The sequence below is a fragment of the Candoia aspera genome, chromosome 1 (assembly GCF_035149785.1).
Source record: "Candoia aspera isolate rCanAsp1 chromosome 1, rCanAsp1.hap2, whole genome shotgun sequence".
Taxonomy (NCBI): domain Eukaryota; kingdom Metazoa; phylum Chordata; class Lepidosauria; order Squamata; family Boidae; genus Candoia; species Candoia aspera.
In genome coordinates this window covers 145,509,601-145,537,580 of record NC_086153.1, presented here as the reverse complement: position 1 = coordinate 145,537,580, position 27,980 = coordinate 145,509,601, and the positions used below count along the sequence as shown (strand labels likewise).

The 27,980-nt window shown below is 39.7% G+C and overlaps 1 protein-coding gene across 1 annotated transcript; it reads left to right on the top strand.

Moving 5' to 3' along the window:
- The first annotated feature begins 377 nt into the window (after window positions 1-377).
- On the top strand, window positions 378-27,495 carry SDC1 (syndecan 1). Its single transcript, XM_063314924.1, has 5 exons — window positions 378-601; window positions 22,000-22,081; window positions 23,146-23,681; window positions 23,909-24,044; window positions 25,445-27,495. The coding sequence occupies exons 1-5, from the start codon at window positions 539-541 to the stop codon at window positions 25,609-25,611; spliced, it is 984 nt and encodes a 327-aa protein (XP_063170994.1). The 5' UTR covers window positions 378-538; the 3' UTR covers window positions 25,612-27,495.
- The last annotated feature ends 485 nt before the right edge of the window (window positions 27,496-27,980 follow it).

The window sequence follows — 27,980 nt, the reverse complement described above, 5'->3', positions numbered from 1 at the left end:
TCCCCCCCCCCATCCCTCTCTCTACGTTTTTCTTCCAACACCGCCTGTACTATCGAAGTGGTGTGACACCTCGGAGGAAGTTGGAAGCCAGGACACGTGAAGCTCCAACAGCTTTCAGGCAAGGCTGAGTGTACCCAGGGGCTCGACTAACCAGCCAGCTGATGCTGGAAAGTTCAAGAAATCCAGTCTGAAAGCAAAACCAGCGAACCCCGTCCTGTGGCAGACGAAGAATTTCACCAGCTGCGGACGGGGAATAAATAACGCCGGGCGGGCGCAGGAAGCGCCGCTTATGGTGCGAGGAGGAGGGGGCGTGGTGGGGTTGGGCGGCGCTGCTGCCTCCTGTGGGTGGGGCCCGCAGTAGGTGAAGGTTAGGTTTTTGCCTTTGATTTATATTAGAAGAAGGCAGAGTTTAGCCTCGCTCCCTCCCAAGCGGCTTTTTGCAGCCGTCGCTGGTGGCGAAGCCAAGCCAAGCCTGAAGAGAGAAAGAGCTTTGCTTTGCCGGGTTCCTCTGAAAAGCGGCTGCTTCACGACGGCGAGGATGAGGATCAGCGCGATAGCGGGGCTGAGCGCCTTGGTCTTTTGCTTCCTAGCGGTCTTAGCGGTGAGTAGCAACTAGCCCCGCGGGGAGGACGCTTCCCCGTGGCGGGCTGGCGCTTCGCTGGCGTCCTGGAAGGGCCGGCTGCACGTGGTCAGCTCTGAGAGGGGAGCCCGCGGAAGCAGCAGCAGCTTTCTTTCCCTTTTAAAGCGGGCGTGGAAAAAGCCCGATTGCGTTAGAGCTCTAATTCTTTCAGCAGAAGCGGGGCGGACTGGGGGGCGCGGGGGGGGGGAGAAGAGGAGCCTTCCAACTCCTCCCGCGTCTTCTTTCTTCTCCTCCCTCGCCCTTGCTGGTAAAGCGGTTCCAGCTGGTGTTTTGGGGACAGCGCGCCAGAGAACTGGGTTTCTGCCCCCCCGTTCTTCCTTGCCCCCCAGCTCGTTGCTGCTGATGCGCCCCCCCATCCCTCAACAGGTTCTTGAGAACTAAAAGCTGGGATATATCCTATTGTGTGAGGCGGGAGAAACAGTCGGCCGGGGCTGCCCCCGAAAGCTTAATTCAAACCAGACCGCGGAGTCTCATAACCTGACTGGAATTTTTCAGTCCTCAAAGCCTCTCCCTCCCTGTAGCGAACCGGATATTTGCCTAGGTCTGTGCGGCGGTGCGCCTTTTCTGCTCGCTGCCATTTAACTCTTAATGGCAAGTTATAACTCGAGCTGAAGGATGTGGCGCGCCTTGTCCCATTGCGTCCTCGCCCTGCCCTCTTTCCTGGGACTTTGGCAGTCACTGCTGTGCTGCGTGTGTGCCAAATCGATTCGTAATGGTGCCAAAAAAAAGCCCCTCTTGTGGTAGGCTAACGTGAAAGCTACCGATAGGGTAGGTGACTCCTGTTTCACACGTTAGGAAATTTCAGTGTGGGTGCTTTTTGACATGGGTGCCTCCTACATACATGTAAAGTACTGATTTCAGTTGGCTGTGGTGGGGGGAGTGAAGTAATTTCTAGTAAAAGTAATATTGGGAGAGGCACCAGTTTGCTATTCCCTGTACAGGACCTGCTCTGAGATACTGAATTTATGAGGTTGTAGTTTGACCATATATCATGTGGGTGTATTGAGCTGAGAAAGGAACATTAATGAGAACTAACCAGCAGTTAGGGCAAGGTAATGAGTTGAACTGCCCCTGATTTTATTCTACAGGCAGCTAAAGCCTTTGGATGATGATGGTGGGATGAAGAGAGAGTTGCTCCCCTGCCAGATACATGGATCGTAAAACAGAATTTAAACAAGACGTGTTGCTATTTATCATGTCCAAATAACTAGCATGTATAAATGCCTGAAACAGCGAAACTACTCAACACCCAGCCTTGAAGGCAGAAAATACATAGGTCTTCTGATATTTTTTTAGCCTGCTCTTTTGCTTGCACAGCAAGAATCCTTTGTCTCTCAAGCATAAGTAGAGTTTCCCTTCCTGTCCAAGGCTGTTTAATGGAGTTCAGCTACCAGCTGTTAAAGTGTCGGTGGAAAATTAGAATGTACCTTTCCTTCCCAGTGACCTCACAGAACATATACTGATTAACTTGACCCCACAAAGTTTTACCAAATGAAGACGTTTTCTATATTGATGTGATTCAGTGGATGAAATACTGTATGACTTAATTACATTTTGTTTTTTTATGTGATTAATAGAAAATAGGACTCTATCTGGACACCTGTACTCAAGCTCACTTCATTCTACTGGGCTTGCTCCTCAGGGCTGGACCAATTTTTGCTGTTTGTAGGAAATGTAATGCATCCCATGCACATTCATTCTAACTGAATTGGGGCTTATTGCTAGCAAGAGTGTGCAAAATTACACCAGTTAAAAATTAGAAAAAGGGTTTTGTCCTTTACCTAGAATTTCTTGGCTGTTGAATTCAATAAAGCTGGATGTGTAAGGTTGCCTAGCAAACTGAATGTGCTACTTTAGTTAAAATTGTAATATAAAAAGCTGGTATTAGTCTATTCTGTGCTACAGTGTATTCAGAATCTGAAAGCTATAATCTTAATTCTGTTTTTTCCTAAACCAGCAGATGTCACCACTGAATAAACTATGTATATCTTACCTAATTGCTACTCTCAGCCTTAACAAATTGCCTAAATAAATAATTTAATTACTCTTATTTGGGTCTAAATAGCTCATTATAATAACTTCCATTATAGTATGAATCAGTATAGTATGAATCCAAGGAGTAATCTGCCACGAACAATGCTACAATCTCCAACTGATTCTTCCTAGGCCTATGGAAGGACTGCCCAATCCATTTAGTAACTGGATCTTTAACTCAGAAAGCAGCCCAACCTATCTGGTTCTCCTGTGTGTAGCTCTACGTGCTGGCTGTTATTCAGACTGGAACTCTGTCCTTCCATTATCAAGCGAGGGAAAAACCTACAGACTGTATTTTTTGTTGTTTGTTTTTAATCAGAATGGGATTCAGTGGGAACATGTGTGGGAGGTAGTGGGGCAGACAGCAAGTGGTGTGGGAACTTTTGAGGTACATAAATGTGCCTTTAGCTTTTTTGCTTCTCACTATTTACAGGAAAGGGGTGGGCAAGGGAAAGGAGTGGAGGCAAGACATAATGGGGTTCCTTTGTGAACAGATTGTTGGAGCTGATTCTTCCAGGTTGGGTGTTTGGAGTAGTAGAAGAGATTATCTCACTATTTGTGTAAAAGATACTATAGACCTTAAATCTGTTAAGGTAGAAAGAACCACAATGCTTCTTGCAGCATGGGCAGCAGACAGCCATGTGATAGGTGAATGGCTAAACTAAAGACCCCCTCAGGTTCTTTCCAAAACACTGTGATTGGAGAAACTGAATTCTCAATGTAATTCTCAATATAATTTAAAAGATAGGTATTAGTAATTCTGCCCATGCAGGGGTTTTAGTACACTAGCAAGTATGAGGTAATAGTGTTTTTGAAAGTCTTGCCATGCTTTTTGGTAATATTTTGCACTGAATCATGGACTAAATGATTTCCAGAGTTCCTTCCCACTCTAATTCTGGGATTCTAGATTGTGTAATATTAGTTTGCAGTTGAATTTTATAAACTGTTAGATAGGATGAAAATTCTCTGCATCCAGTATATCAGAATTCATTCACACATTCAGTTCAGAATCACCCTGTTGTGAATATATAAGTATTAATTGGCTATAAAGCTCATTATCGTTGATGGTGTTTTCCTCAAGTCAAAGGTGACATTATATATAATCAAACTTTTGGGTTATACAGTTTCCAAAACAACTTCATGTGTTGGTTATTTAAAAGCTTACAGCTAGACCTGAATTTCTTTTAAATCCTCTCCTCAATAAGCTGTCCAGTTTCATCTGTAATAAGATTGTAAAGCTTTTTGTCAAAGAAGAGTGTTCTGTTGAAAATCTGGATTAAAAAGCTTCTTAGAAAAAGATTTATGCTGAAAGTAGCTGTTTCTTGGCTTTGCAACTGGTGAGAGAGATAACTGTAGAAATAACTGGATGACTTAAAAATCGTTGAACTAGTTGTTAATAATTCAGACTTTAGTTGGCCAATAAATTAGTTATTGGCCAATTAGTTATATTCATTTATATAGAGAGGGGAATATTGTAATCAAATTGTCTTAAAAGAGGATTAACTCTGATACAAAAGAGTTCTGGACTTCTAATCTGCCCTGCAAACTAAATTTGAACTTGCTACTAATTCCTCTGTTAGGCCATTCTGATATTGTTTAGCAATGCAGGATATTACATTAAATGCTGTCAGTCTGTGTTTCAGATCTTTCTATGTGAGGTTCCTCACTTAAAATTTGAAAAAGTAAATGTCAGTATCAGCAAAGATTTTAGAGCAGGTCGTAGAGAGATTCTGCAAGCATTTTGGAAACAATGTAATAATTGCCAGCTGTCAGCATGGATTGCTTAAGAACAATTCTTGCAGACTAATCTTACCTTTGGATCAGGAAAGCTTTTAATAGATTGTGGGAATGCTGTAAATATAATATGTCTTGATTTCAGGAAACCATTTGAGAAAGTATTCCAGAATATTCTAATTGGAAAGCTACTTATGTATGGGCTGGATAGCATAACTAAGTGGATATATAACTCACCTGAAAATTATACGCAAAGAGCTGTCATCAAATAAGAGTAAGATATCAGGTAGAATGCAACTCAGTTGTAGGGCCTGTACACTTCAAATTTTCATTAATGATTAATCCAGTAATTATCAAGCTTGCTTAGCTGAAATTGTTTGCTCCCACAGAAAATTAAGAACTTTTGAGAACATCAGTGTTATTTTCTTGACTGTACCACACAGCAGGCTCGCTCTTGCAACTTAGAAAATTCCAATAGAAAAACATAGCCAGAAATGTTAATGTCTGTCACCAAGTTACAAATCTTAATTACGTTTCAACTATTTTTTTTCAATTGCTAAGTAGGAGGGCTTTTACACAGATTCATTTTGCACACTAATTACATGTTTTTCTGGACAAGATCCTTTGGACTGTCATTCATAATACAGTAGTCACTGCATGTGTAGACCATTGAAATGTCCTTGAAGACCACTTGGAAGCTACTGCTCATCCAGAATGAGGTGGCCTGGGCAGTTAGAGACATGCCTTGGTATGCCCATGTAACAGTTTTACTTCAGAGGCTGCACTGGTTACCAGTAGGCTTCCAGGTGTAATTTATAGTTACAGTTACCACCTTTAAAGCCTTCATTGGCATAGTACATAGCTACTTGAGAGACTGTGTCTCATAGTGTCTGCCCGCCCTGTGTGGTCTGACAGAACTGTCATTTGATGGAGCCCAGGAAGCTTGCTTTCCCTGTCTCAACTCTTACGCTCTGTAACAGTATTCCCCCTGAGATTTGCATGGCCTCCACCTAGCCTCATTTAAAAAGGCTGTCAAATCTTGATCTCCCAGGTCTTGGGCTAATATGGATGGTGGGGTCCTTAAGAGTACTCTTTGCCAATGTGGGGGTATGATTCTTCTGGGTTGCTTATATCTGTTTGTTAATTTCTGTTTTATTTGTTTTGTTTTCTTTATCGGTTTGAATATTGTATCCCAGCCAGAATCATTTTGAGGTGTTCAGCCTTACAAATCCATTAAATTAACAGAAATTCATATTGTCCCTACTACCTGGCTCTTGCCCCGGGCCTTGGGCTAGGTTGGGTGTTGGACCCCTTTTGAGACTGGAGCATGTTAGAAAAGATGCATATTTTATTCTTTCCAAATGTGCATCATTTTCCTTTGTTGTGTGTTACTTAATCTGTTTCTAATATTGTACACCAATCACTGTTGTCATGGAGTCAGGCAGCCTTACAAATTTGATTGATAAATAGCTATTCACAAAAGCAGAACTTCATCTGTAATTCTTGGGAAATACTTTAGTGTATTTCTGGAGAAAACATAAAATAGTTATATCCCTCTTAGTCTAGTATTAGAATATTAGAAAATTAATATTTTAGCAAAGCAAGGGAGGCTGTAGAGTTATGGGTTGCATTCCCTTGTTTGATTTCTTCCAGGTATGTTGGGCTACAGCTCCCATTATAATTATAAGGAATGCAAAAATGGGACAACTAGGAATGAGTGAATAAAGAATGGATGATACAGTAAATAAACCACTTAACTATTGGAACTTTTTATGGACCAGTCCCCCTCTCTCAAGCCTAGGAAGCAGACAAAGGCAAACCACTTCCGAAAAACCTTGCCAAGAAAACTGCAGGGAGTAGTGCAGGCAGCCACTAGGAGTCAAAACTGACTTGAAGGTGTGCACACACAGAGGCTAATGTAAATACTGCCCCCTCAAGCTCTGTGGGCTAGAAATTTATAAACTACAAGTTCAGAAATTCTTCTCTGTTGTACCATAATATTTAATTTTCAGTGATAACACACTACAAACTGAATTATTATATATATCACATTTTGCATTCAGTGTTATATGAATATTGAGAAATGATATGTAAATTATGTTTGAGATAAAAATTTTTTTAAAAAAGTGTACTACTTTGAGTTAACAGATGTTTCCATGTTCATAGATTGTATTCTAAATGAATACATGTACAGCATCAAATGGCGGCTGGTTAATTATTGATATCTTAGTTGGCAAAGGTCAATACTGGACTATTATTTACAGATCCAGAATTTTTAGTATGGAAGTATAGTTGAGGGTTAAAGAACAATTTTGTTTTTTCACTATGGTTTTGATATTTTGTTGCTGAGGAAAAAAAGATGAAGCACACATAAATTGCAGCCAGAATGTATTGGCCTTGCTTACACTAAATGATGAAAGGGAAGTTCTGAACAGGAACAGAGTCAACTATGAGAATGGAAAGACTCAAGAATTAAATGTGATGCCAAGTATAGATGGGGGCAGGAGGCAGAAGTATAAAAGGGCAAAACTTGTATTGTGACATCACAACTCACAGTTGGCATTTTGGTTGGGAATGGATGCATATGAAGCCGGACTTTCCTAGCATCTAAACCCAAATCCTGAGATACAAGGAATGGTAGTGCTAGCAATGCTAAGTCTTATAAGTTCATTATTATTAGTCATATAGCAGAGCTAGCAATGTTAACATTACCTGCTGTATATGGAAGCAAACAGTACTCTGTAGTTTTAAGTGGGCAGAGTTAACAGTTGGAGGAAAAAGAGAATCATTATAGAGCTTTCTGATGTCAAGATGTTCTCCTTTGTATCTGATGTTTATTTGGAGTTTCTAAAAGTTTAGTTTCTTCAACTAATAAGGATATTTAGGCTTTTAGAGTAATGACCAAGAGGAGGGTAGAAGTACCAAGAAGCTCTAACTGATGGAATGTTCGCTTTATATGTGTCTTAAAATTGGCTGGTGACTAGTGCTAGCAAATTAAATAAATTGTTACACCACTTTCCACTAAGAGTCAGTTCCATGCTTCAGGCTGTTGGCATTGCTAGGCATTCTGGCATCGCCTGATCTAGTTTGGCACAGTTTCAGCCTAAGTTGGTACTGGATGACTTAAGCATTGGCTGGCAGGCAGCAGTACTAGTCCTTTTAAGGCCTGCTGAAATTGGAAAGCTAACCGTCTTCCATGCCTGTCTAAGGAACCTTTGGGTTACTGTAGTACAGGGGCTTTTAACAATTCAGTGGGAAATGATAAGCTGATGAAAGACATGTATATGTTTATTTACTAGTACATACACAGGGATGACTGTGAAGACCTGTTGGTTGCATTGTACATCTGTCTTGGATGTGTGGTTCTTCACATATATCCGCAACCTTCTTTTGGCTCATGGGCTAATAGCTGTGTCCATTGTTGTTCTGGCAACTCTATTCCAGCTGGTCTCAATTCATATAATTTCCCAGCCATTGCAAACATTGGGATCTACCAAGTGACAATATGTTCCTTTCTCTGGAGAAGGAGGATAATGATAACCTGTGCTTACTTGTTTTATCTAGAAATATTATTAAAGAACAAAAGCCATATTTCTCGTGTACTGTCTGGGATTCAGCTATTGGTTATAATCAACATTCTTTTCCATCTGTAAATGCACATTTTGTGATGCACAGTCAGGGTCTTCTAGTAGTTTTGTGGAAGGCTGCTTTATGGCATAGGATAATGCTCCCAGTTTAAATAAACTTCACGTAGATGCTTTGTATCTTCATGCATTACCTTGTTACCTATTCCAGGCACTTTGGGATGGACAAAGCTGATTGATCAGCTGTCGTGAAGGTCATTTTAATTATACTGCCTTAAAAATTGGATTATGTAGGCAGATTGAAGATCAGCTTGCTTCACCTGTGCTCCTTATTTATTAAATGATATAGGCAGATTCTCATGTATGTCCTTCGAGTTGGCTTTCTTCCCTGTGGAGAATAAGTATTAATATTGAGGGCTTTGCATGACAGTGGATGTGCCGACATGTGCATTGCTACAAGCCAAAGTCCAGTGTAGGTGCCTTACATTTCTAGCCAGTTCAAAGAGAGAGAACTCATTTCACAAAGTAAATAAATACTTTTCTTGCCTTCCCCTCTTCCCACATGCCTTTTCAGTTTCAAATGCTAAACAGGGATTTTGATTAAAATCTAGACATGTTGTGGAAATCTCAACTTGTGCAGTGTGATTGAAGGAAATGAATGGTTGGGAGGAAAAAATACTTATTGGAAATACCTCCATGGTATTCAAGGGTTACCCATTCAGTTTTAAAATGCCAGCTTCACAATTATTCCAAGAGGAAGACGATTGGCACGCGCTGTAACTGAAACAAGGAGGACGGAAGCTGACAGAAAATAGGATGGTTAAGCAATGAGTTAGAACAGTCACACAAACTGTTTTAGCAAAGAGTATTAGAAAGTGGCTGATACATAGCCTATGTATGTGTGTGACCACACACATTAACAAATATAATTTATGCTTGCCTGATAAAACAAGCCTGTGAAAAATAGGGTGTTTTATACTGGTGCTGCATGAGAAATTGGTACTACTGGCACTGTCTAAGCCCCAAAGTTTCTGGTGACTTCCTTGTATTATGCTGGGAATTCATTGAAGGCACAAATTAATTGTACTAGTATGCATGCTAAGTAATGAATACAGCTTAACCCTATTTTCAGTTGCAGCAAATTATTTGCAGGCAGCCATATTCTCCTGCTTATAAAAGGCTTATGCTGCTAACCCTGTACATAGGTATTTATCTGGGAATAAGTGCAGTTGAAGTCAATGGGGCTAACTTTTTAAATAACTACAAGCCTGTAGTTTTCAGAAAAAAACATGAGAGGTGGTGTCTTAACAAATGAAAATGTCACTGTTTCATAGCCATGTTTAACTGATGTTATTAGCATATAAAGCTTCTTTTATATTAGGGTAAAGCTTTGAAGAGACACATTATATTCCCTAAAAATTTTCTTCCTGGCCTTCTCCCTCTTTTCATCCTTAGGGAAATTTATTTACCAAGTTAAAAAGTGTGTTCATTGTTGGCGGTCAGCAAGTACAACTGGTGCTCACTAATACCGTTTCTCCTTTTTTCACAATAAATATTCATACATATTAATAAATGTTACTTAATAAACATTGTGTTGTTTTATCCGAACCATACAACAATATCTGCCAAGTTTAGATTATGTGTGGCTGGCATCCAATTAGGGTTCATAACTGTAGCACTGACTGTATATTAGTAGAATGCTATGAATCAGTTTTAAATTTCAATATTGTAAATGTGCTGCTTGTATAGTTTCCCTGCTAACATGAATGCTATGCTTCAATGTCTAACATGCCTGGGATATTACAATTACGGTGGAGGTCTTGGAGTCTTTGCTCAATGGCCCCATGTGCCCCTATAGGCCATTTCCTGTGGCCTATAACAGTATTTAGGAGAGGGTAAGTCCTTTGGCACACATGTCTCTTGACTGGCGAGGGAGATCCTCAAAAGAAGCATTTACGCCTTGCCCAGTTCAGAGGGTGGAACATGTGAGCTGAGAGTGTTGTGGGATGCAGAAGATGACTCGGAGAGCCCCATGCTTGAGACTCCTGGTATAAAACCAAATATTGATGTTCTGGTTAGTGAAAAACTGCTGGGGTAAAAAAAAGTAGCTTTGTTTTTCAAATTTTTAAATTTTTTTTGAATGGCATACTGTGATCATTTTCTTTGGCTTTTATTCACTGGAGACTTTTCTATCAATAGAACTAGTCTTAACATAGTGCTCACAACAACTTAAGTTTGAGACCTCTGCATTAGTAATTCTACTAAGAAACTGCTAGTGTATAATTGACAAGGTACATGTTAATATATTATTTTCTGGGCAGTTGCAGACTTGCTGTGTGAAAGAGGTTCTGTTCTATTCCAGTCTCCAATTTAATTAAAACAAAGCCAGTCAGGCTTTCAATGTGATTTTCTGTTGAATTAGTAGTAAGAATTTCTAAAGAATTTTTATGTTTAAAGATAGCCTATAACTACTGAAATAAAAATTACAGGCTTTTTAAAGATGTGACTTTTATTTTAGAGTAAGTTTGCTCTCAGCATACCTCTTAATTACTATTCACTTTATATCTTTCTTAATTAGTGCAAAGAATGCAATATGTACTTAAATAAAAAAATCTTTTGTTTTTAAATGGGGTGGTTGAGAGAAGAGGAATTAGGAATTTCAGAAACAACAAAAGGCTAAACTCATAACTGAAGCAGCAGATAGTGCCATAATAATGGAAAAGTGGAAGTAACTTTAAAATATTTTAAAAGCTGCTGCTAAACATCAGTAAACAAATTTCCAGTTGAAAAACAATATAATATTTTATTCACTTTGAGGATACTGTGCAGGTAAAGTCTCCATGCAGAACAGTGAATTCAAAGAAATTTATTACACCTGAATGTTGCAGTGGTTTTATGGTAGGATCTCATGGGTTTTTCAGTGGATTTGATGACTTGCCCTGTATTAGATTTGAGATTAGATCATATACTAACATTTTTAACCATGTAATCTGGGAGTGAGGTGAAACTTGATTAAAAACATGGTGCTGCAAGACTGGGAGGGAAGACTCAATCCAGTTTTTGTATTTAACATTTCTCCAAAACTTCATTCTGCTTGGAGTAATTTGAATCAGGGAAGGAAGAGATGAAGTCTAGCATACCATGGTGCTGGTAGCCCTGGCTTTTCTTGCAGGTATTGGGCAAGGGTAGTAGATAAGCCTGTCTGTGATGGTTGTTAATGAGTGATGCAGGCTATCCTGATAGCGTCATGCTTTTCTCTGTTTTTATTGTGTTGGAATTGAACTCTATTGGTTTTATCCTATATTAGTCCCCCAGAGTTGCAATTTGTGAATTGGGTGGCCATATATATAATCCTTAACAGTGTGTAGGGGAGTTCCATAGCTATTTTTTAAAAATCCTGTAATAAATATCAGCTGCAGCTCTTCCTCATTGGCTGGATTTACACACATTGGATTTATATACTGGTTTAGTTAATATCAAATAAACTGGTTTATTCATCAATTTTATATACAGTTGACTTCAACCAGCTCTCATTGGTTTATAGTCATAAAGTCAACATAATACAGTAAAAGAGCAGTAACATGGTAAAATAATAATATGCAATGTAATAGAAAATTATGGCATTGTACAACTGTCTAAATTTTCAGGCTCTAAATGCCCTGTAAAAGAGCTCTGTTGTCAAATTCTTCCTGAACAATGTCTGTGTGCATGCAACCCAAACCTCCAGGTCTTTCACCTTATGACAGATACCTTAAGCTTTTCCAGGTGGAATGAATGTACAGAAGAGTGTGTTCCACCTAGAGGAGACACTCCTGAAGGTACCTTGCCAAGCCATGTAGAGAAGTACTTTGAATTGCACTTGGAAACCTACTGGCAGCCATTGCAGTACCCACAAATTGTGTTATGTGGCTCTAGTGGATCTCACTTGCCTACATGTGGACTGCTGCATTTTGTATCAATTGTAGTTTCTGGTTCATCTTCAAAGGCAGCCCTGTGCCGAATGTATTATGGTAGTCCATATGGGTAATGATAAGGGCATGAGTCACTTGTTGCTAGTTCCTCAAGTGCCATGTTTGGTAATGTGGTGTACCAGTTAGCTTGGTTCACACAACATGTTAGGCCATTAGCCAAACAAATCACACTGTTTATCCTGTTGTGTGAGTTCAGCCATCATATGTAGTTTTGATATTTTTTATGAGACATTGATATACCAGCATAGCAATTTTTCTGTGATGTTTCTAAAATGACCTTAGTAACTTGGGCAACTGTTTTGAATCAATAATTTCAGGTCTGGTTTATCCAAGGATCAAGCTTCTCCTGAATTATACCAGGTGTTCGCATAGTGTTTGAATGCTCTTCCATAGAAAACCCCAGTAAAACAAGGTTATCAGGGAAGATTAGGTAACTTGGGAGTTTCCATATATTTTAGACTCCCTCCCATCAGCCCCAGGTTTATGGGAGTTCCAATCCAAAACACTTGGAAAATGTCAGGCTGCTGATTGGCTAGTTTAAATGCTTTTCTCTGATAAGTTAACCCTTCTCTGAAGGAACATTCAATCCTTGCAAACAGTATAATACATTTAAGGAAATTTTTATACATGAATCTGCATACTGTATGAGCACTTCTTCAGTTTTTGTTATGCTGCATCAACTATGTATACATTCTGAATATTTTACTTGCTATTGAAATACCTTGCATAACCGTATAGAAGTAAAGCACAAAATGAGGCATAGGCCAAACAAACAAACAAATGCGGGTGATTCTGGTGCAAGACTTCAGTTTTAAAATGAATAATCTAAAATGTTGTTCACTTATTGATGAAAAGGAAAAGGGGATAATGCCAAAGAGTCTCCTGAGGAGTGAATTCCAGAAGTTGAGTTCCACAACCAAATAGATACTTTTCACCATCAACTTTACATCTCAGGGTGGACCAAGTTTTGAGAAAGGCACAATATAATTTTAATACAGAATGAGGTTTATTCATGTATTTACTCTTGGCATATACTCTCAAAAGCAGTTGAACATGTGGATCAGATCAGATTTCTTTTTGCAAATGACAGTCCCATCTGACTTACCAATAATCCTTGTAAAATTAGCTAGCCCTAATTGCAGACCTTGTCAGTGGCTCATGGAAACAGCAGAAGGTCCTCTGTGCACCAGTGTCTGTGCCAAAGCAAGAAGCTTACTAGACTGTTCAAGGCCTTGCAGCTGAGCCACACTATTCAAGGCCTTGCAGCTGAGCCACACTGAGCTCAGATCAGTGGCATCAGTAGATAACCTTTGTAGCTCAGTATGCTTGCAGAGCTGAAAGATCCTGGGTTAATTTGGTGTGATACCCAAGGCACGTTGATATCTCCTTTTGTGAGGCCAACACAGAAGACATCTGTGTGCATCCTGGGATACAAATGAAGCTCTTTGATCAGCTACCAATTTTGTTTGTAGAGCCCTTGACAGAAAATGGATGTGCTCTTTGGGCATAATGCTTGTGATCCTTTCCTGGACTTGGATAGATAAAACAAACTTTCGCTTATACTTCAATTACCATAAACTTGCTAGGTGTATACAGTAACTGTAGCCATGTACTTTGCTTTTTTGGTTTACCTATCAAATGTAGGAATAATAGCGTCCTATCTTCCAGGATAGAGAAAGGTGTTTATTGGAGGATTGCAGAACATTCATATAAGGAAACGGAACTGAGGCCGGAATACCTTAATCTAATTATTATTGGGCTTATGCTAACCCTCTGTTTCTCCTGATAGGTAATGAAGGATAATTTGATGGGGCAGATTAATGCATTTCTTACAGAATGTGAGTTGATTTGGTTCTGGATGCATTGTGCCTTATGTGCCAAGTAAAAATGTGGAGGAGATTACAGAATTAAACAATGGAGAATGGGAATTAATGTTTGCAATCTGTCAAGGATCAGAAAGCAGAGGAATCCTGTTGGCATTTGGGGGGACAGGGAGGTAGGACACAACAAGTGAAAGAAAATAATGGCAAATTGCTTCTTGTAATATGAACCAGTACTTTGTTTTTAAGTACTGTAGTAATCTAAGGAGTGGCCTTGGCATGAAACAGTTGGTAGAATGTACTACGTATTCTGTATCGGACTGTACAAAAATGGATTTTTTAAATACTGTATTATGTAAAAAAAAAAAATCTCAGCAACAGCATAGCAAAAAGTGAAGCCTTTCCAGAGCCTACCCATGCTGTCCCAGTCTTCAGCTGTCAGAATGTTGTTGTGCAGGGGGAGTTTTTGAAAAAAAAGTGACTTCATCTGTGATCAGAGATGGCTAAGTAGGTTCTACCACACTATTCTGACGGACATGTTCCTCATACTGTATTCTGTAGGTTTGAAATGCTTAACTGCAGTTTTTATGGCCGTATTTACACTTATATGATAAGCTCAGAGGGAAAGACGGGAACTTGCAGTTCAGCTCAAATTGTACTTCAGGTGAGACAACTTCTGCTGTGTTATCAAATAGGCTACAGCTTGTGTCTGAGAGAAGGTAGGAAGTCTTCCAATATGAAGGACATGTGCATATGGCCATTCAGCCTGAGACTTTGTGAACTAAACTCTTGAAACTGGTAAAGTTGTTACAGCAGGTTCTCTGTGGCATCTCTGAAACACCATCTCTGACTTGATGTGAGGGATAACTGTTCTTAGAACATGATCTCCTTGACTCTTTCATCTTGCTACAACCTTTCTGAGAATCAGACAGTTCAAGGAGAGGTTAACTCCTGGTCCAGATTTGTTACTGAAATAGCAGAAATATTTTGGAACAGTTTGGTAGAGCTTGGGAAATGAGGACCAATGGCATCATTGCAACTGCTTGTCATGTACTCAGTTGACTTTTGGATCTGAGATACCTTAATACCTGCTTAGTATCTTTGAACTCAGCAGCCCTTAGACATATTTCTATGGGCTATCTAACCACCTGCCTTGTGGAATGATTACAGTACACTGTGTGCACAATTATTAGGCAAGTGAGTATTTTGACCATATCATCATTTTAATGCATATTTTCCATCTCCAAGCTGTATAAATCTGAATGCTTATTGGATATAAGAATATCAGGTGATGTGTATTTGTGTAATGAGGGAGGGTGTGGCCTAAGGAGATCAACACCCTATATCAAGGTGTGCATAATTATTAGGCAGCTTCTTTTCCTCAGGCAAAATGGGCCAAAAAAGAGATTTAACTGACTCTGAAAAGTCAAAAATTGTAAGAAGTCTTTCAGAGGGATGCAGCACTCTTGAAATTGCTAAGATATTGGGGCGTGACCACAGAACCATCAAATGTTTTGTTGCAAATAGTCAACAGGGTCGCAAGAAACGTGTTGAGAAAAAAAGACGCAAATTAACTGCCAAAGATTTGAGAAGAATCAAACCTGAAGCTACCAGGAACCCTTTATCCTCCAGTGCTGTCATATTCCAGAACTGCAACCTACCTGGAGTGCCCAGAAGTACAAGGTGTTCAGTGCTCAGAGACATGGCCAAAGTAAGGAAGGCTGAAACTCGACCACCGCTGAGCAAGACACGTAAGTTGAAACGGCAAGACTGGGCCAAGAAATATCTGAAGACAGATTTTTCAGAGGTTTTATGGACTGATGAGTTGAGAGTAACTCTTGACGAACCAGGTGAATGGGCCCGTGGCTGGATCAGTAACGGGCACAGAGCTCCACTTCGACTCAGACGCCAGCAAGGTGGAGGTGGAGTATTGGTATGGGCTGGTATTATTAAAGATGAGCTAGTTGGACCTTTTTGGGTTGAAGATGGACTCAAAATCAACTCCCAAACCTACTGCCAGTTTTTAGAAGACACTTTCTTCAAGCAGTGGTACAGGAAAAAGTCTGCATCTTTCAAGAAGACCATGATGTTTATGCAGGACAATGCTCCATCGCACACATTGAAGTACTCCACTGCGTGGCTAGCCAGTAAAGGCCTCAAAGATGAAAGAATAATGACATGGCCCCCTTCCTCACCTGACCTGAACCCTATTGAGAACTTGTGGGCCCTTCTCAAAAGGGAGATTTATGGTGAAGGAAAACAGGACACCTCTCTGAACAGTGTCTGGGAGGTTGTGGTTGCTGCTGCACAAAAAGTTGATTGTCAACAGATCAAGAAACTGACAGACTCCATGAATGGAAGGCTTATGACTGTTATTGCAAAGAAGGGTGGCTATATTGGTCACTGATTTTTTGTTTGAAATGTCAGAAATGTTTATTTGTAAATTTTGAGTTGTTTGTTTATTATTCTCACTTTAACAGATGAAAATAAACAAGTGAGATGGGGGAATTTTCGTTTTTCATTTAGTTGCATAATAATTCTGCACATGAATAGTTGCCCAATAATTATGCACACATAGATATGCTCCTAAGAAAGCCAAAACCTCACTTTTACTTTCTTAAATATTCAGGTTTGAGGTTTATTAACATTTTGGATTGACCAAGAGCACTGTAGTTGTTCAATAATGAAATTCATCCTCAACAATACAACTTGTCTAATAATTGTGCACACAGTGTATAAGATTCAGAACAATTGTTGACTTCATCATATATGGAGGAAAAAGCTTGCATTTCACCCCACATTTTCTAGTTTTTATGCTGTATTGGTACAGCCTCACTTGTTAGCTCAGCACGACTCAGTGTCACTAAATTTACTAAATAAATAAAGTTACTAAATAAATAAAGTTACTAAATAAATGCTTACTAACTCAATGCAAGTAACCTACATGTTTGTCATTACCAGTGTGCATCAAACCATATTTTTAACCACCTATAGCAGCTGCTCAATTTTCTTTTAAAATGTATTTTCCTTTTTCTGCAGTGAAGTTCCTTCCTTGTAGATTCAGGACTTTCCATTGCTCCTGGCTAATCAGTGGGCTTGAGCCTTTATGTAGGAAATAGCTAAAAATGTTTAAAGTCATGGCAAGGCCTTGACTGCAACACGTAGGTGTTGTCTGATCAACATAATCCATCTCCTTAATAAGACATTGATCACAATATCACCCATCTACAAGCAGGCGTTCTCCTGTCAAGGATCCAGCCTTGCTTTGATATGTCAGAAAGAGAGAGTACTACCACATGCAATGAGTCAGCATGGAAATTCTACCTTGCATCTCTCTTCCAAGGACAGCTTTCTGTCTGACCAGACACATGCCAAGAGATTTGGGTGTCGGAAACAGAACAAGGAGAGTTGCCGCAAGGAGGGTGGTAGTCTAAAAAGAAACACTTCTGAAATTAAAAAGCTTGAATAGAAAGCCAAATGCTCATTGAGCTGCCGCATTCAACTCTAAAGGCTTGGCAGTGCTGTCTTGGCCTTTCACCCAAAAGTGTTCCTTTCAAACGCTTGTCCATTAACTATTTAAAATGTTGCCCATAATCACTAAGGGGATTACAGTATATCTAGACTAAGGAGAGGTAACCCTTTGAGTGAGTGGGGTGTGGAATAGAGCCATTTGGAATTATAAGAGCCTGCCACGTGCGCTCTCAAAAGATAGCTGCTGGGTGGGGAGAGACAGAGGGGCAGGCAGCTGAATGCGTGATTTGTAAAATAACACAGTTAATGTAGCAGGTCTGAAAACACCCCTTGGGTGGCTCCCTACCCAATGCAGTATTTGTCTGGGGTGGGGGGCAGGTAGGCAACTTCTCAAACAGAGCATGGTGTGGTCACTCAGCGTTTTGATTTTTGAAGCATGCCTCTTGGAGCTGGAGCAATTATTGGGAATAATGACAGTGCTAGAGGAAGTCTACTTAGCCGCATGGGAGTTTCCCACAGAATTTTGCTTTAATTGAAAGAATGTTTTGAAAGTCAGGTGGAGCAGGGAGCCTGGAAGTTGCCAAGGGAGGTGTCCTCTGGGCACACTGGGGCCCACAGACAGCACATTGCCATCCTGGGTTAGACGTTCTGTTTAGAACCCCAACAGGCAAGAGTTCATGCCTCTTTACTCGTAGGCAAGCCACTGCTTGACTCTGTGTACAATCCAATGAAAGAACTGTGGAATTTTTAAACTAATCAGTTGGGAAGATTGTTTGAAATACAACTGGCAGTAGTTGAATGAAGTGTTAGTGCAGCTCATTAAGATTTTGCGCTTGAGTAATTAGAATGCAAAACTTCCGGCCTCACTGAGCTGAAGTAATAACTTTGCAAGCTTTTAAACATCCTTTTCTTTCTTGGGATTTCACAATTAAGACAAATGGAACCTAAATGAGCAGGTAGGGGTTGATGTATATCCAGCTATCTTCACTGGAGCGCAGAAAAAACTGACCTCCTTGTCCTTACTCCCTACGATGGTTGCTGCCAGGCAACAGGTCTGTACTTGAATTGAGCAGAACGTATTCTTCTCTTGCAATAATGGAATCTGTGCCAGCCCAAGACACCTTGCAACCTGAAGCAAAGCCCAAACCTTCCCACCCTTCCCCTTCCCCTCCCCCAGAGGCTAAAGCTTAGTCTTGCTGCACCTCTCAGGCATAGGTTCCTTCCTTTGCTGATTCTTTCTTTGCCATCTTGCATGGGAGGGCAAGCCCTGAATTGAGTACTAGCTGTCTCTGCCAACTGCAGGTGTGCCATTCCTCTGGAGATGTATCATCCACTTCCTAAAATGGAGCTGATCAGACATTTTGGTTTCTTCTCTGCTACAGTCTTTGGTGGAATGAATGGCCCCAGATATTGATAGGGCAGCTGGTTTCCTGCCTGAGAAATTGAAGGTATATCAGATAGCTGTCTTTTAGTTTATTCTGCTTAACGCGGTTGGCAAAATAGCCTGTTGCAAAATTAAAATCCAGCCTTTAAGAGCCAAGGATTGGAAAATAACTTGTCAGATTACAGAAGTTTAGGACCTGCTCTTTTAGAATCTATAGTGTTGCCTTTTAAGACATACATCTACATTCAAATTGCTTGGTGAAACAAAGTTACAAGCATGCCTGGCTACTCATGAGAAGACAGTAAGCTTACACTCTCCACCAGAGGCCTTCCCTCTAGCTGTTTTCCATACTTAAGGTGGGTGCTACTTTTAACTAACTGCACACCTGTGTAGGACAGGCTTGTACAAGAAAAGAAAAGATTCCGAATAGACTTCGCATTATGGATAGTGCAATTGAAATCAAATGGTGTTTGCAGCTTCTTACTTTTAATTAGCATAGGGTCATTCAAATGTAAAATGGTTTCCTGTATGTTTTCTGGTGGGATTGGAATTGGTGGCTCTCCAAATCATTCAGATCTGCTTTACAAAAAAAAAAAAAGCTTAATTCTATAGGTTTTTTTCTCTGATGGAAGAAAAACGGCATGTGCATGCATGATAAGTTGCCTGACAATTAATTTACTGGCTTCACTTAAAATATGTAAACCTGATTTAGTGACCACATCAGGTAGCCTCTTAATTCTCTAGCATCCCAAAATTGAGAGAGGTATGTTACGTAGAATTGCTTTGGATTCCCTTCCCCTGGAGGCCGGGCGAGCGCCAATATTAATGTGCCTTCCGTGTCAAAGATGAAGCTTTCAATCTTGCCTTCCGGTCTCAGCATCCATAGCCAACCATGGCTTTACCTGTCCCTTATATGCCTCTCTAACAATGATTGTTATTTTCTCATGAATTCGTCCTCTGGTAAAATAATACAGTTTTAATGCTTTTCATGTATGAGAAAAACTCTAGAGGAACAAAGAGAGGGGAGCTAGAATGAAAAAGTCCTAGATCTTGCTAGAAAAATACTTAGGTATGTAAAAACAGTAATGTTTTTATGGTGTTTTTATATTTTCACTCAATTTTTCCTTTGCTTCCCTCAGTGCAAATGTTTTATTGGGGGGGGAGGGGGGAGGCGAGCTGGTGGGGCAGAAAGCAGCAAAGCAGGCTTTATTGTATTACTATTAAGTCTTCATCTTATTTTATCTTACTCTCTAGTCTGAATAGTGGGCAGACTATTAATATTTTGAACAAAATTAACCCAGACTTTCACTGTAAAGTTGGGTCCTGGGCATCTGTACTGACCCACATTTGCACTATTCACTAGGAAATGGCAGGTTCTGCCCCAACCAGTGGTCGCAGAGATCCTTTTTCAGTGGAATTACATTTTTTCCATAATACACAATCAGTAAAAGTGGCAAAAATATTACCACTTCCATGCAGGTGGAAATGGCTTTGTGCAGATAGTACAAACATGCTACTAGGAATACTTGCATTTCTTTCCCTCTCCAATTTTTCTGTTTTAATGGCAAGTAGCTAAATTATTAATGGCTAATTTGGTTTCTCTGTGGAGGACAGAAATTGTTTATCTTGCTGTTCCTTTACAAGTGGAAAAACTATTTAAGTGTCATGCTGACATAACTAAAACCAGAGTGGAAATATACAATCAAACAACATAGATAAGATTGCTGTGTGGATGTGTTCCTTTGAAGAGTGTTATACAGAGAGGCCCAAAGGGAATATCTAGTTACCACTTCACAGTAGCTACCCAGTGTTGTCTTGCTGCACTGTGGCTGGTCATTTGTGTAGAGCAGCTCTTGGTCCCTGGCTACTTCAGCGAGGTCTGGGGCTATAACATGCTTTTGGTATAAAATACCTGAGGGCAAGATATGGGAATTGGGCCTAATATTCTCAGTATGAGAGAAAAGATCATTACCTAGCAAAGATGTTGGGTATGTTTTACTTCATCCTTTATTTATAGGAATGTTGTTGAAATGAAGCTGTTCCATGTGGAAGAACTGGACTATATGGCTTTATGTTTCACCTACAGTTGGTCTAATGCTGCAAAAGAATTTTACCACGCAATTATTTGAGGAAATAGATCAAGTTTTGGCAAAATTTTGGATGATATTTAATGATAACAGTATAGGAACTTCTCTCTGTAGGTTATCTCAGGATCCTGTTGAAGGAGTCTGTCTGCATCATAATTTAAGATCCATCCTCATATAGAAGGGCTAACCACATGGGACCCTGCTCCAGAAACCCATGAAAATTGATTGCTCTTGGGCTCTCTGATGTATAAAAAACAACTCAGGATGCAGAAAATGAAAGAATTGTCACAGGAAACCCACATGTGTGTGTGTGCACACACACAAATATACATACAGTTCCAAATCTCATGAATGCCTGGGTTCTATGCATTTTTTTTTTTACAATCTGAGAGTGGGTACCATAGAAATCTTTAATCAGAGAAAGCTGTTAACTGCTAAAGTGGATCTTGTTGCCACATGGAGTCTGTTGGGTTTCCTTGTTCTAGGTTGAAAGGGCATGGCATATTTAGGAAATTTGTATGAAAAACAAATTATATACAGTATGTAAATATACATAACCCACAACAGGGAGGTTTCTGGCAGTTTTAGAAATTCACTGAGGGAAAAAATGTCAGATTGAAATAATACCAGATAGTTAGGCATATTTTAATAATTTGGATGCGAGTTGGAGATGCTTGATTTTGTAATTTGACAAAATTTTGTCATTTATATTTGACAAACAGCTAGGCATGACCATTTTTTGTTTCATTATTCTGACGTTTGCCTCTGACTACACTCACTTTTGACTCTGGCATTAGATACATCATCCAAAACCAAGTGCAAAAAAGGTCTGTGCTATAGAGTTTCTGCAAGTAGAATAATTTTAATTATTCTTCACTCCATGGCTATGGAGCAAACTTCATTTTGTAGTCTATAGCATGCAGAGTGAAGTTTGAATGGCTTGAGCCAGGAGTAGGGTTGATTTTTAAAAAAATGTTGGAATCATCATGGCATCATGGTTGGCTTATTTTCTGTTCCAACTCTGCAAGCATTTACATTCCCGATTATGTGCATCCACAACAGGCCCTCTTTTTGGAAGAGCTCAGCTCTTACCAGAAAGGAATACAGATGTGCTATGTCTCCATGCTAAGACTATGAGAGGGGCAATATAAAACCTTTTTACCAATGCACTCTATCCAGCATAATGCTAGGCTTTTAATTAGTATTTAGTCATGTTGTCTGTTCAATTAGCTGAATGTGTCCTAAAATATATATATTGATTTTCTATTCCGAAGCAACCCATGGACATCAGCCTCCCTCCTGAAGACCTGGATTCATCTGGAGATGATGATGATTCATTTTCTGGTTCTGGTGCAGGTAAGCTTAGTTCTCTGTGTGTTCTGTTGTAAACAAAACTCTTGCTCAAATGTTAACACAGGGAATTAACATTTGCTGCCATTAGAGCAATGACGACTACCAGTTCAGAAAATTTTTAAAGGGGACTCATACAGGATAAGGCTACCAGTAGCTGAATTTCTCATATAGTTGTATACTACCTTATAAATGAGAGTTGTACAACTTGAGGCCTTGGGCCATATTTGCTCCTGACTCGTAATAAACTATGCAGCTCCTAGAAATACCCATAGATGCTATCTAGGTACAATTTTTTAATGTGATAGAAAGGAAGGTTATTAAATAGAAAGTTGGAGAGAAAATATATTAACTATAATTTAAGTGCTAAATGAAATAAAATTGAGGTCTGGTACTGACCTCTGTCCTTGTAGAGGGCATAGAGAATTGCCGTAAAGGATAGAAGAAAACACTCTACCGAGGCAATGGTCAAATAAGACGGACTTAAACCTAGGCCAAGAAACTAATTTGGGAAAACTCCTCAGACTAGTCTCTCCCTAGTTCACACAAAAATAAAATGAGGGAAGGGGGGAAGCACATTCAGACTTGCAAGATTCTGCTACTATAACTGTTACAATAAAAGTAGTCCTGACCTACATGGCATTGGTTTCTTAGTCTGGTCTACCTTGTAGAGCTGATAGTCCATACATCAAAGGCTGTATCCCTTAAAACTCAGCTGCTAGGAAGGAATAATGGGAAAGGACTACCATCGTCATATCCTTTTGGTAAGCTTTCTGGAGGCATCTGGGTGGCAACATAGAAGGGTGGGCTAGGTAGGCTTTGTTTGATCCAGCAGGTCTCCTTTTAGCAAATAGATGTTCCTGTTGCAAAGGCTTGTAATATGCCTTTAAATACAGGGGAAGAGATGTGTTTTTGCAGTATTGGTAAAGAATATTATGATGACATCAAGTGGGGCAATTAAAAATACGGGGTGGAATTCTTCAGACTTTTGATCTATTTGGCCAAGGTTTTTCTTACTGTGGCATTATATGTTACTTTTGAATCCTGGCTAAAATTAATCTTGATGTTAGGTCCTTCGATAGAGCATCCTGTTGTTGCCTTGAATGTTCCAGTACAAGAAAGCACAAATACCTCTCTGATGCCTGAAGTGTCTACCGACTTGAGAGATACCCAAACCACAGTTCAAGTAATAGATAGCCCTGTGGAAGATTATTCAAGAGGACCTGTGTCTACAGCAAGCATACCTGGGTTTCCAGTTATTGATCTGGCATCCAAGGAGCCACCAGTAGTTGCTGAAGAAAAAGAGTTGGACTCAATGATTGAGCCAGAAACAACAAAGCCTGCTGTGTTAACAACAAGAATCCCAATAACGCATCGTGTTTCCACAGTCAGAATTACAACTTCTCGTGCTGCTAGTACAGTCAGAGTCCTTGATTACCATGATAGCAAATCTAATACTGACAAAACACCTGCTTTTGACATTGTGCCAGAGAGTGAGAGAAATTTGAATATTACCACACCCACTACAGTGTCTTCTACTGTCCTAATGGATAGCTTTCCTCTACTTGAAGAAGACATCTTGCCTGAAGATGGTTCTGGTGATCAGGTAAGAATAAAATAAATTATTTACTTAAGTATATTGGAAAACAAATACTTTGGAATGCCTTTACTAGTACTTTTGTTTTGGTTTCTGATATGTATTACAATTTGACTGTTTCAGTTACAGACTTTGAAACGTGTGACACAATGCTGTGTCCCTTGGAATGCATGGGTGTAATTAAAATGTGGGTGCTTTGAAACATAACATAAATTATGCCTCATTCTTCCATACAGGGAGACTTTACATTTCCAGAAGTTATTGAAAATTCAATAAATGAAGCAGACAATAGGGCAATCAGCACAGAAACAAAGGATGCAAAATCTGAAGGAGCCCCACAAGGATTAATGGACAGGAAAGAAGTACTAGGAGGTATGTCTGTGTTTGTTCTTGAGTGTATTAGGACTGTGCAGCACTTCAGATTTAGTTCCAGAAATATATTTTGGAGGGTGCACAAACGTGCCACCTATCTCCAACTCTTTAAAGCAGCTGTTTTTTCCCAAGGTCAAGCAGTTGCCCCCTCCCCGTCAAACCTGCCACATGACCCTGAGAGAAGACATCATTGTTTTAAAGAGTTGCAGACATGTGCTACATTCATGCTCCTGCAAGCCTGAAGCACCTTTTGGGAATTGAAACTGAGGCATTGAACACTCTGGTGTGTGTGTGTGTGTGTGTGTGTGTGTGTGAAAAGTCATAAATATATATTTTGCAATGCACCAACCCTCTGTATAAGCTGCTTATGTATGTTCAATACCTCAGTTTACATTCATGGCTGAACTACCAACACTGTTTTCGGTATAATATTAATTGTTTTATATTAATGTCTATAATGGACATTATTTCTGACAGAAGCTGACAGTTACTGCAGGGCATTACAGCAGAGTTAAAGATGCTTGGAGCCAGTTGGTCTTGTTCATGGAACTTAAGGCCAGAACCTGGAATCAAGTAGCTGAATGGCTTAAGATAAAGGGGTGTGCTAAAAAGAAAGCACACACTTTTAGGCAACCAGATTCTTTGCAGAGCTAATTAAAACCTAGGACTGATGTTCTCTGTCCTTTTTTCATTTTTTGCAATGAAGAGGGGTCCAGTAATCATTTCTTTCTGCCACCCATCCATAGTTTTTTGTTTTGTTACATGTATAGTACACCTTTCCCCAGAGAATTCTGTTCCCATCATACTGCTAACTTTGTTCCCTTGCACACTCAAGTGTCTTGAAACTTCATTTAGCGATTACTTCTAGGGATACATCAAGCATTTTGAAATCAAAACAGTTTGCACTCTCCTAATAACATCAGGTTTCTCCAATTTTTTTAGGTGGTTGGCACCCTTGCTATTTTGAAAGACTATTGTGGGTGCTATGCTACAAAATGAACATTCTCGTTTATAACAATATGCTTATAACTTCCCTAATAGCACAGCAAATCATGAACCAGAAGTCAGGTGAGGCAGAGAAATTGGTGGCTGCTGAGAGAAATATTTATATATAAGTATGCTGGGGACCCAGGATTATTTTTAAGGATCCTAAAAATGTGCCCAAAAGACTTAAGTCATGCTGAACATACTTTTATCATAAGCAAAAGCTGCTTTTGAGGGTATGAAAAAGAAAAGATGGCTGCTTAGACTGCTTCATCTGTCGAATTCCATATATACAATTTCCTTGATGACATCCTTTGACTTATGAAGCAATCATCTCTCTCGGAGGTTAGAACAACATCTCTTTCTACTTTAGTTCTAGCTTGAAAATGTAAATGTTATCCTTTCCTTTCCCACAGGGGTCATCGCTGGTGGACTCGTAGGCTTGCTATTTGCTGGATTCCTAGTTGGGTTCATGCTATATAGAATGAAGAAAAAAGATGAAGGAAGTTACTCATTGGATGAGCCAAAGCAATCAAATGGAGGCTATCAGAAACCACATAAACAAGAAGAATTCTACGCATGAACAAACTGAACTAAAACTAAAGACAGTTTTCTTATCTCTGGACATCATGAGTTCTCGCTGCATTTTAAAAGGGGGGAAAACTAAAAGCCATAAGACTGTGCTTAAGCCTCTGCCTCCTTGTCATTGGGAACTATAATTTCTCCAAAGTCAGTCTGGATTAATAAAAACCCTACCTGCTTTCTTGCACAAAGATTACCTGTAACGTGGGACTTCCTATCTTGTCTAAAGACTCTTAGGGGAAGATAAGGAACCAACTGTATATAGTCTTGATGTCTTATGAATGCACCAAGGAAATCATACGGTACAATGTCTGTGTTATCAAAGATGCCCCACTCCCCTGCAATATTGGCTAGCCACATTTTAGAAAATAATCTTTTTAAAGGCAATTGCGTGGCTTTCAGCAGTTACTTTCCCCATTTGGGCCATTAATGCTAAGTTCCTGAATAAGCAAATAGTGTTGGAAGTCCACCTCAGAAGTTAAAGATCTGACCAGAGTGGTGGAGTTCTTGAATACAGCCCTTTCCTGGTTAGAAGTATGATTCCTCTAGAAATCAGTGGGAGAAATGGTGTACACTGATGCTTCAAATTCTGAAGCAACATAGTAACACCTGGAAAGTAGGTATTTAAGATGTTCACACTTTTCCTGTTTTTTTGATCTTACTACGTTATCCCTGCTGCTCACTGCACAGAGTCCACATAAATCCTAGGATTGGGACCAGTACTTGTTCTCTACCTCTTCTGCACTGAGTTTTTGATAATGGCTCCTTCTCCACTGCCTTCTTAAAACTTCTCTCACATAGTACCTAGAATGCCAGGTGTGGCCTGCAACGTACAGGACAAAGCATGCTAAGGCTAATGGGGATTCCTGTTGCTGCCAGATCCCAGGGATTAGAGTCCTGTTAGATTGGTGTTTGTAGTAGGAATTCAGGGAGCATAGGCTTGGCATGCAGGGCCTAGGGGAATATGAATATGGGTGACTTTTATCTCAGTCCAGCCGGGATTAGAACATTAAGGAAGTTTGAAGTTCAAATATCTTCAGAAATTATTCTGTGTAAAAGGGGGAGGTAATAATGGATTGTGTGCCTTCATCAGCTGTGTGTGTCCCAAATTTAATGTAGGGGTGATTGTTCAGTTTTGTGTCAGTGGGACCAAGTCAATGAATGTTGGCACTTCTGAACCAGTATTTAAATGTGTTCACTGTGTTTGGAAAAGACGATGATCTCTCCTGGCAGGCAGATCTCTGTTGTGGAATAAGAAGCGCAGATGTAATATTTCCGTAACGCACTGGAGGAGGATATGGATGTGAATAATCTATACTGCAGTGTTTTGTAGAGGTTCTGGGTTTATAGAAAAACACTTGCATCCAATCTAGGTTCTTTGTTTCACCATTTACAGTTGTTGGTTTGCAATATACCTTCTGCTTCTAGTAAAGTTTAGAAAAAAGGATGGGCTAACACTAGTGCACTGTGGGGAAATACGGAATGCCAGGCTGGAGTAAGTATTTCAGATAGCGCATAATTGTGAGTTGCTGTCCACTGCACGATTGGTGCCTGCCTTATCTGTTACTGCTGAAAAGACCCTTGATGGGTTAAAGGCTTTTTCAGTGAGTGAAAACAAGCTGTCGGCTTCTACAGTACCAAGAAACTATACAGTGAGGTTTTAAGTGATGTGTCCTTTTTATGTATGGAAAATATGATCATTGACTTTCTCAGATATAGGAAACACTTCTCTTTTTGAAGCAAACAGAACTGATGTTTTTTTTAATGGTCGAGCTTGAAAATGGAATCTTGAAACTAAATAGTACAATGCAATTGCTGATCCTTTTGGTTTTTTGTATTCCACATCCATACACATGCAATAAAAAAAGCAGTTGGTCAAAATAAATGGTCTTATGTCATTTACCTGAATCATGTGTTTCTACTCAAAATGATGTCTTCCACATGTTTTGAATTGCAAGGTTATTTCTTTGGGACAATTCTCTTAGAATATAAAGACCCTTGCTTGCATGTTCCTGATTAACTTGGTTTACTGGAATGCATCTAAAAAACGTATATGCTTTCATTCAGTGGATTGAGAGCAAGCAATGGCTTCACGCTGGGATGTCTTGAGATGGAGTGTTTAGTGAAACATTTAGAACTATTTGAAGAAGATGCACTCTGAGTATGAAAAAGCAAGATAGAATATTGTGAATGCTGAAAATGAGTACATGCTTACCCTACCCTAGTCATACTCTGAAATCATCTTTCTGTTAAAAGACAATTCATATGGACTCAAGTCAAGTATGATGGAAGTTGTGAGACTGCCATGAGGGAGACTTACTGGTCATTTCTAAAGTTTCTAAAGGATGGTATAAACTCTTGAGTAGGAAT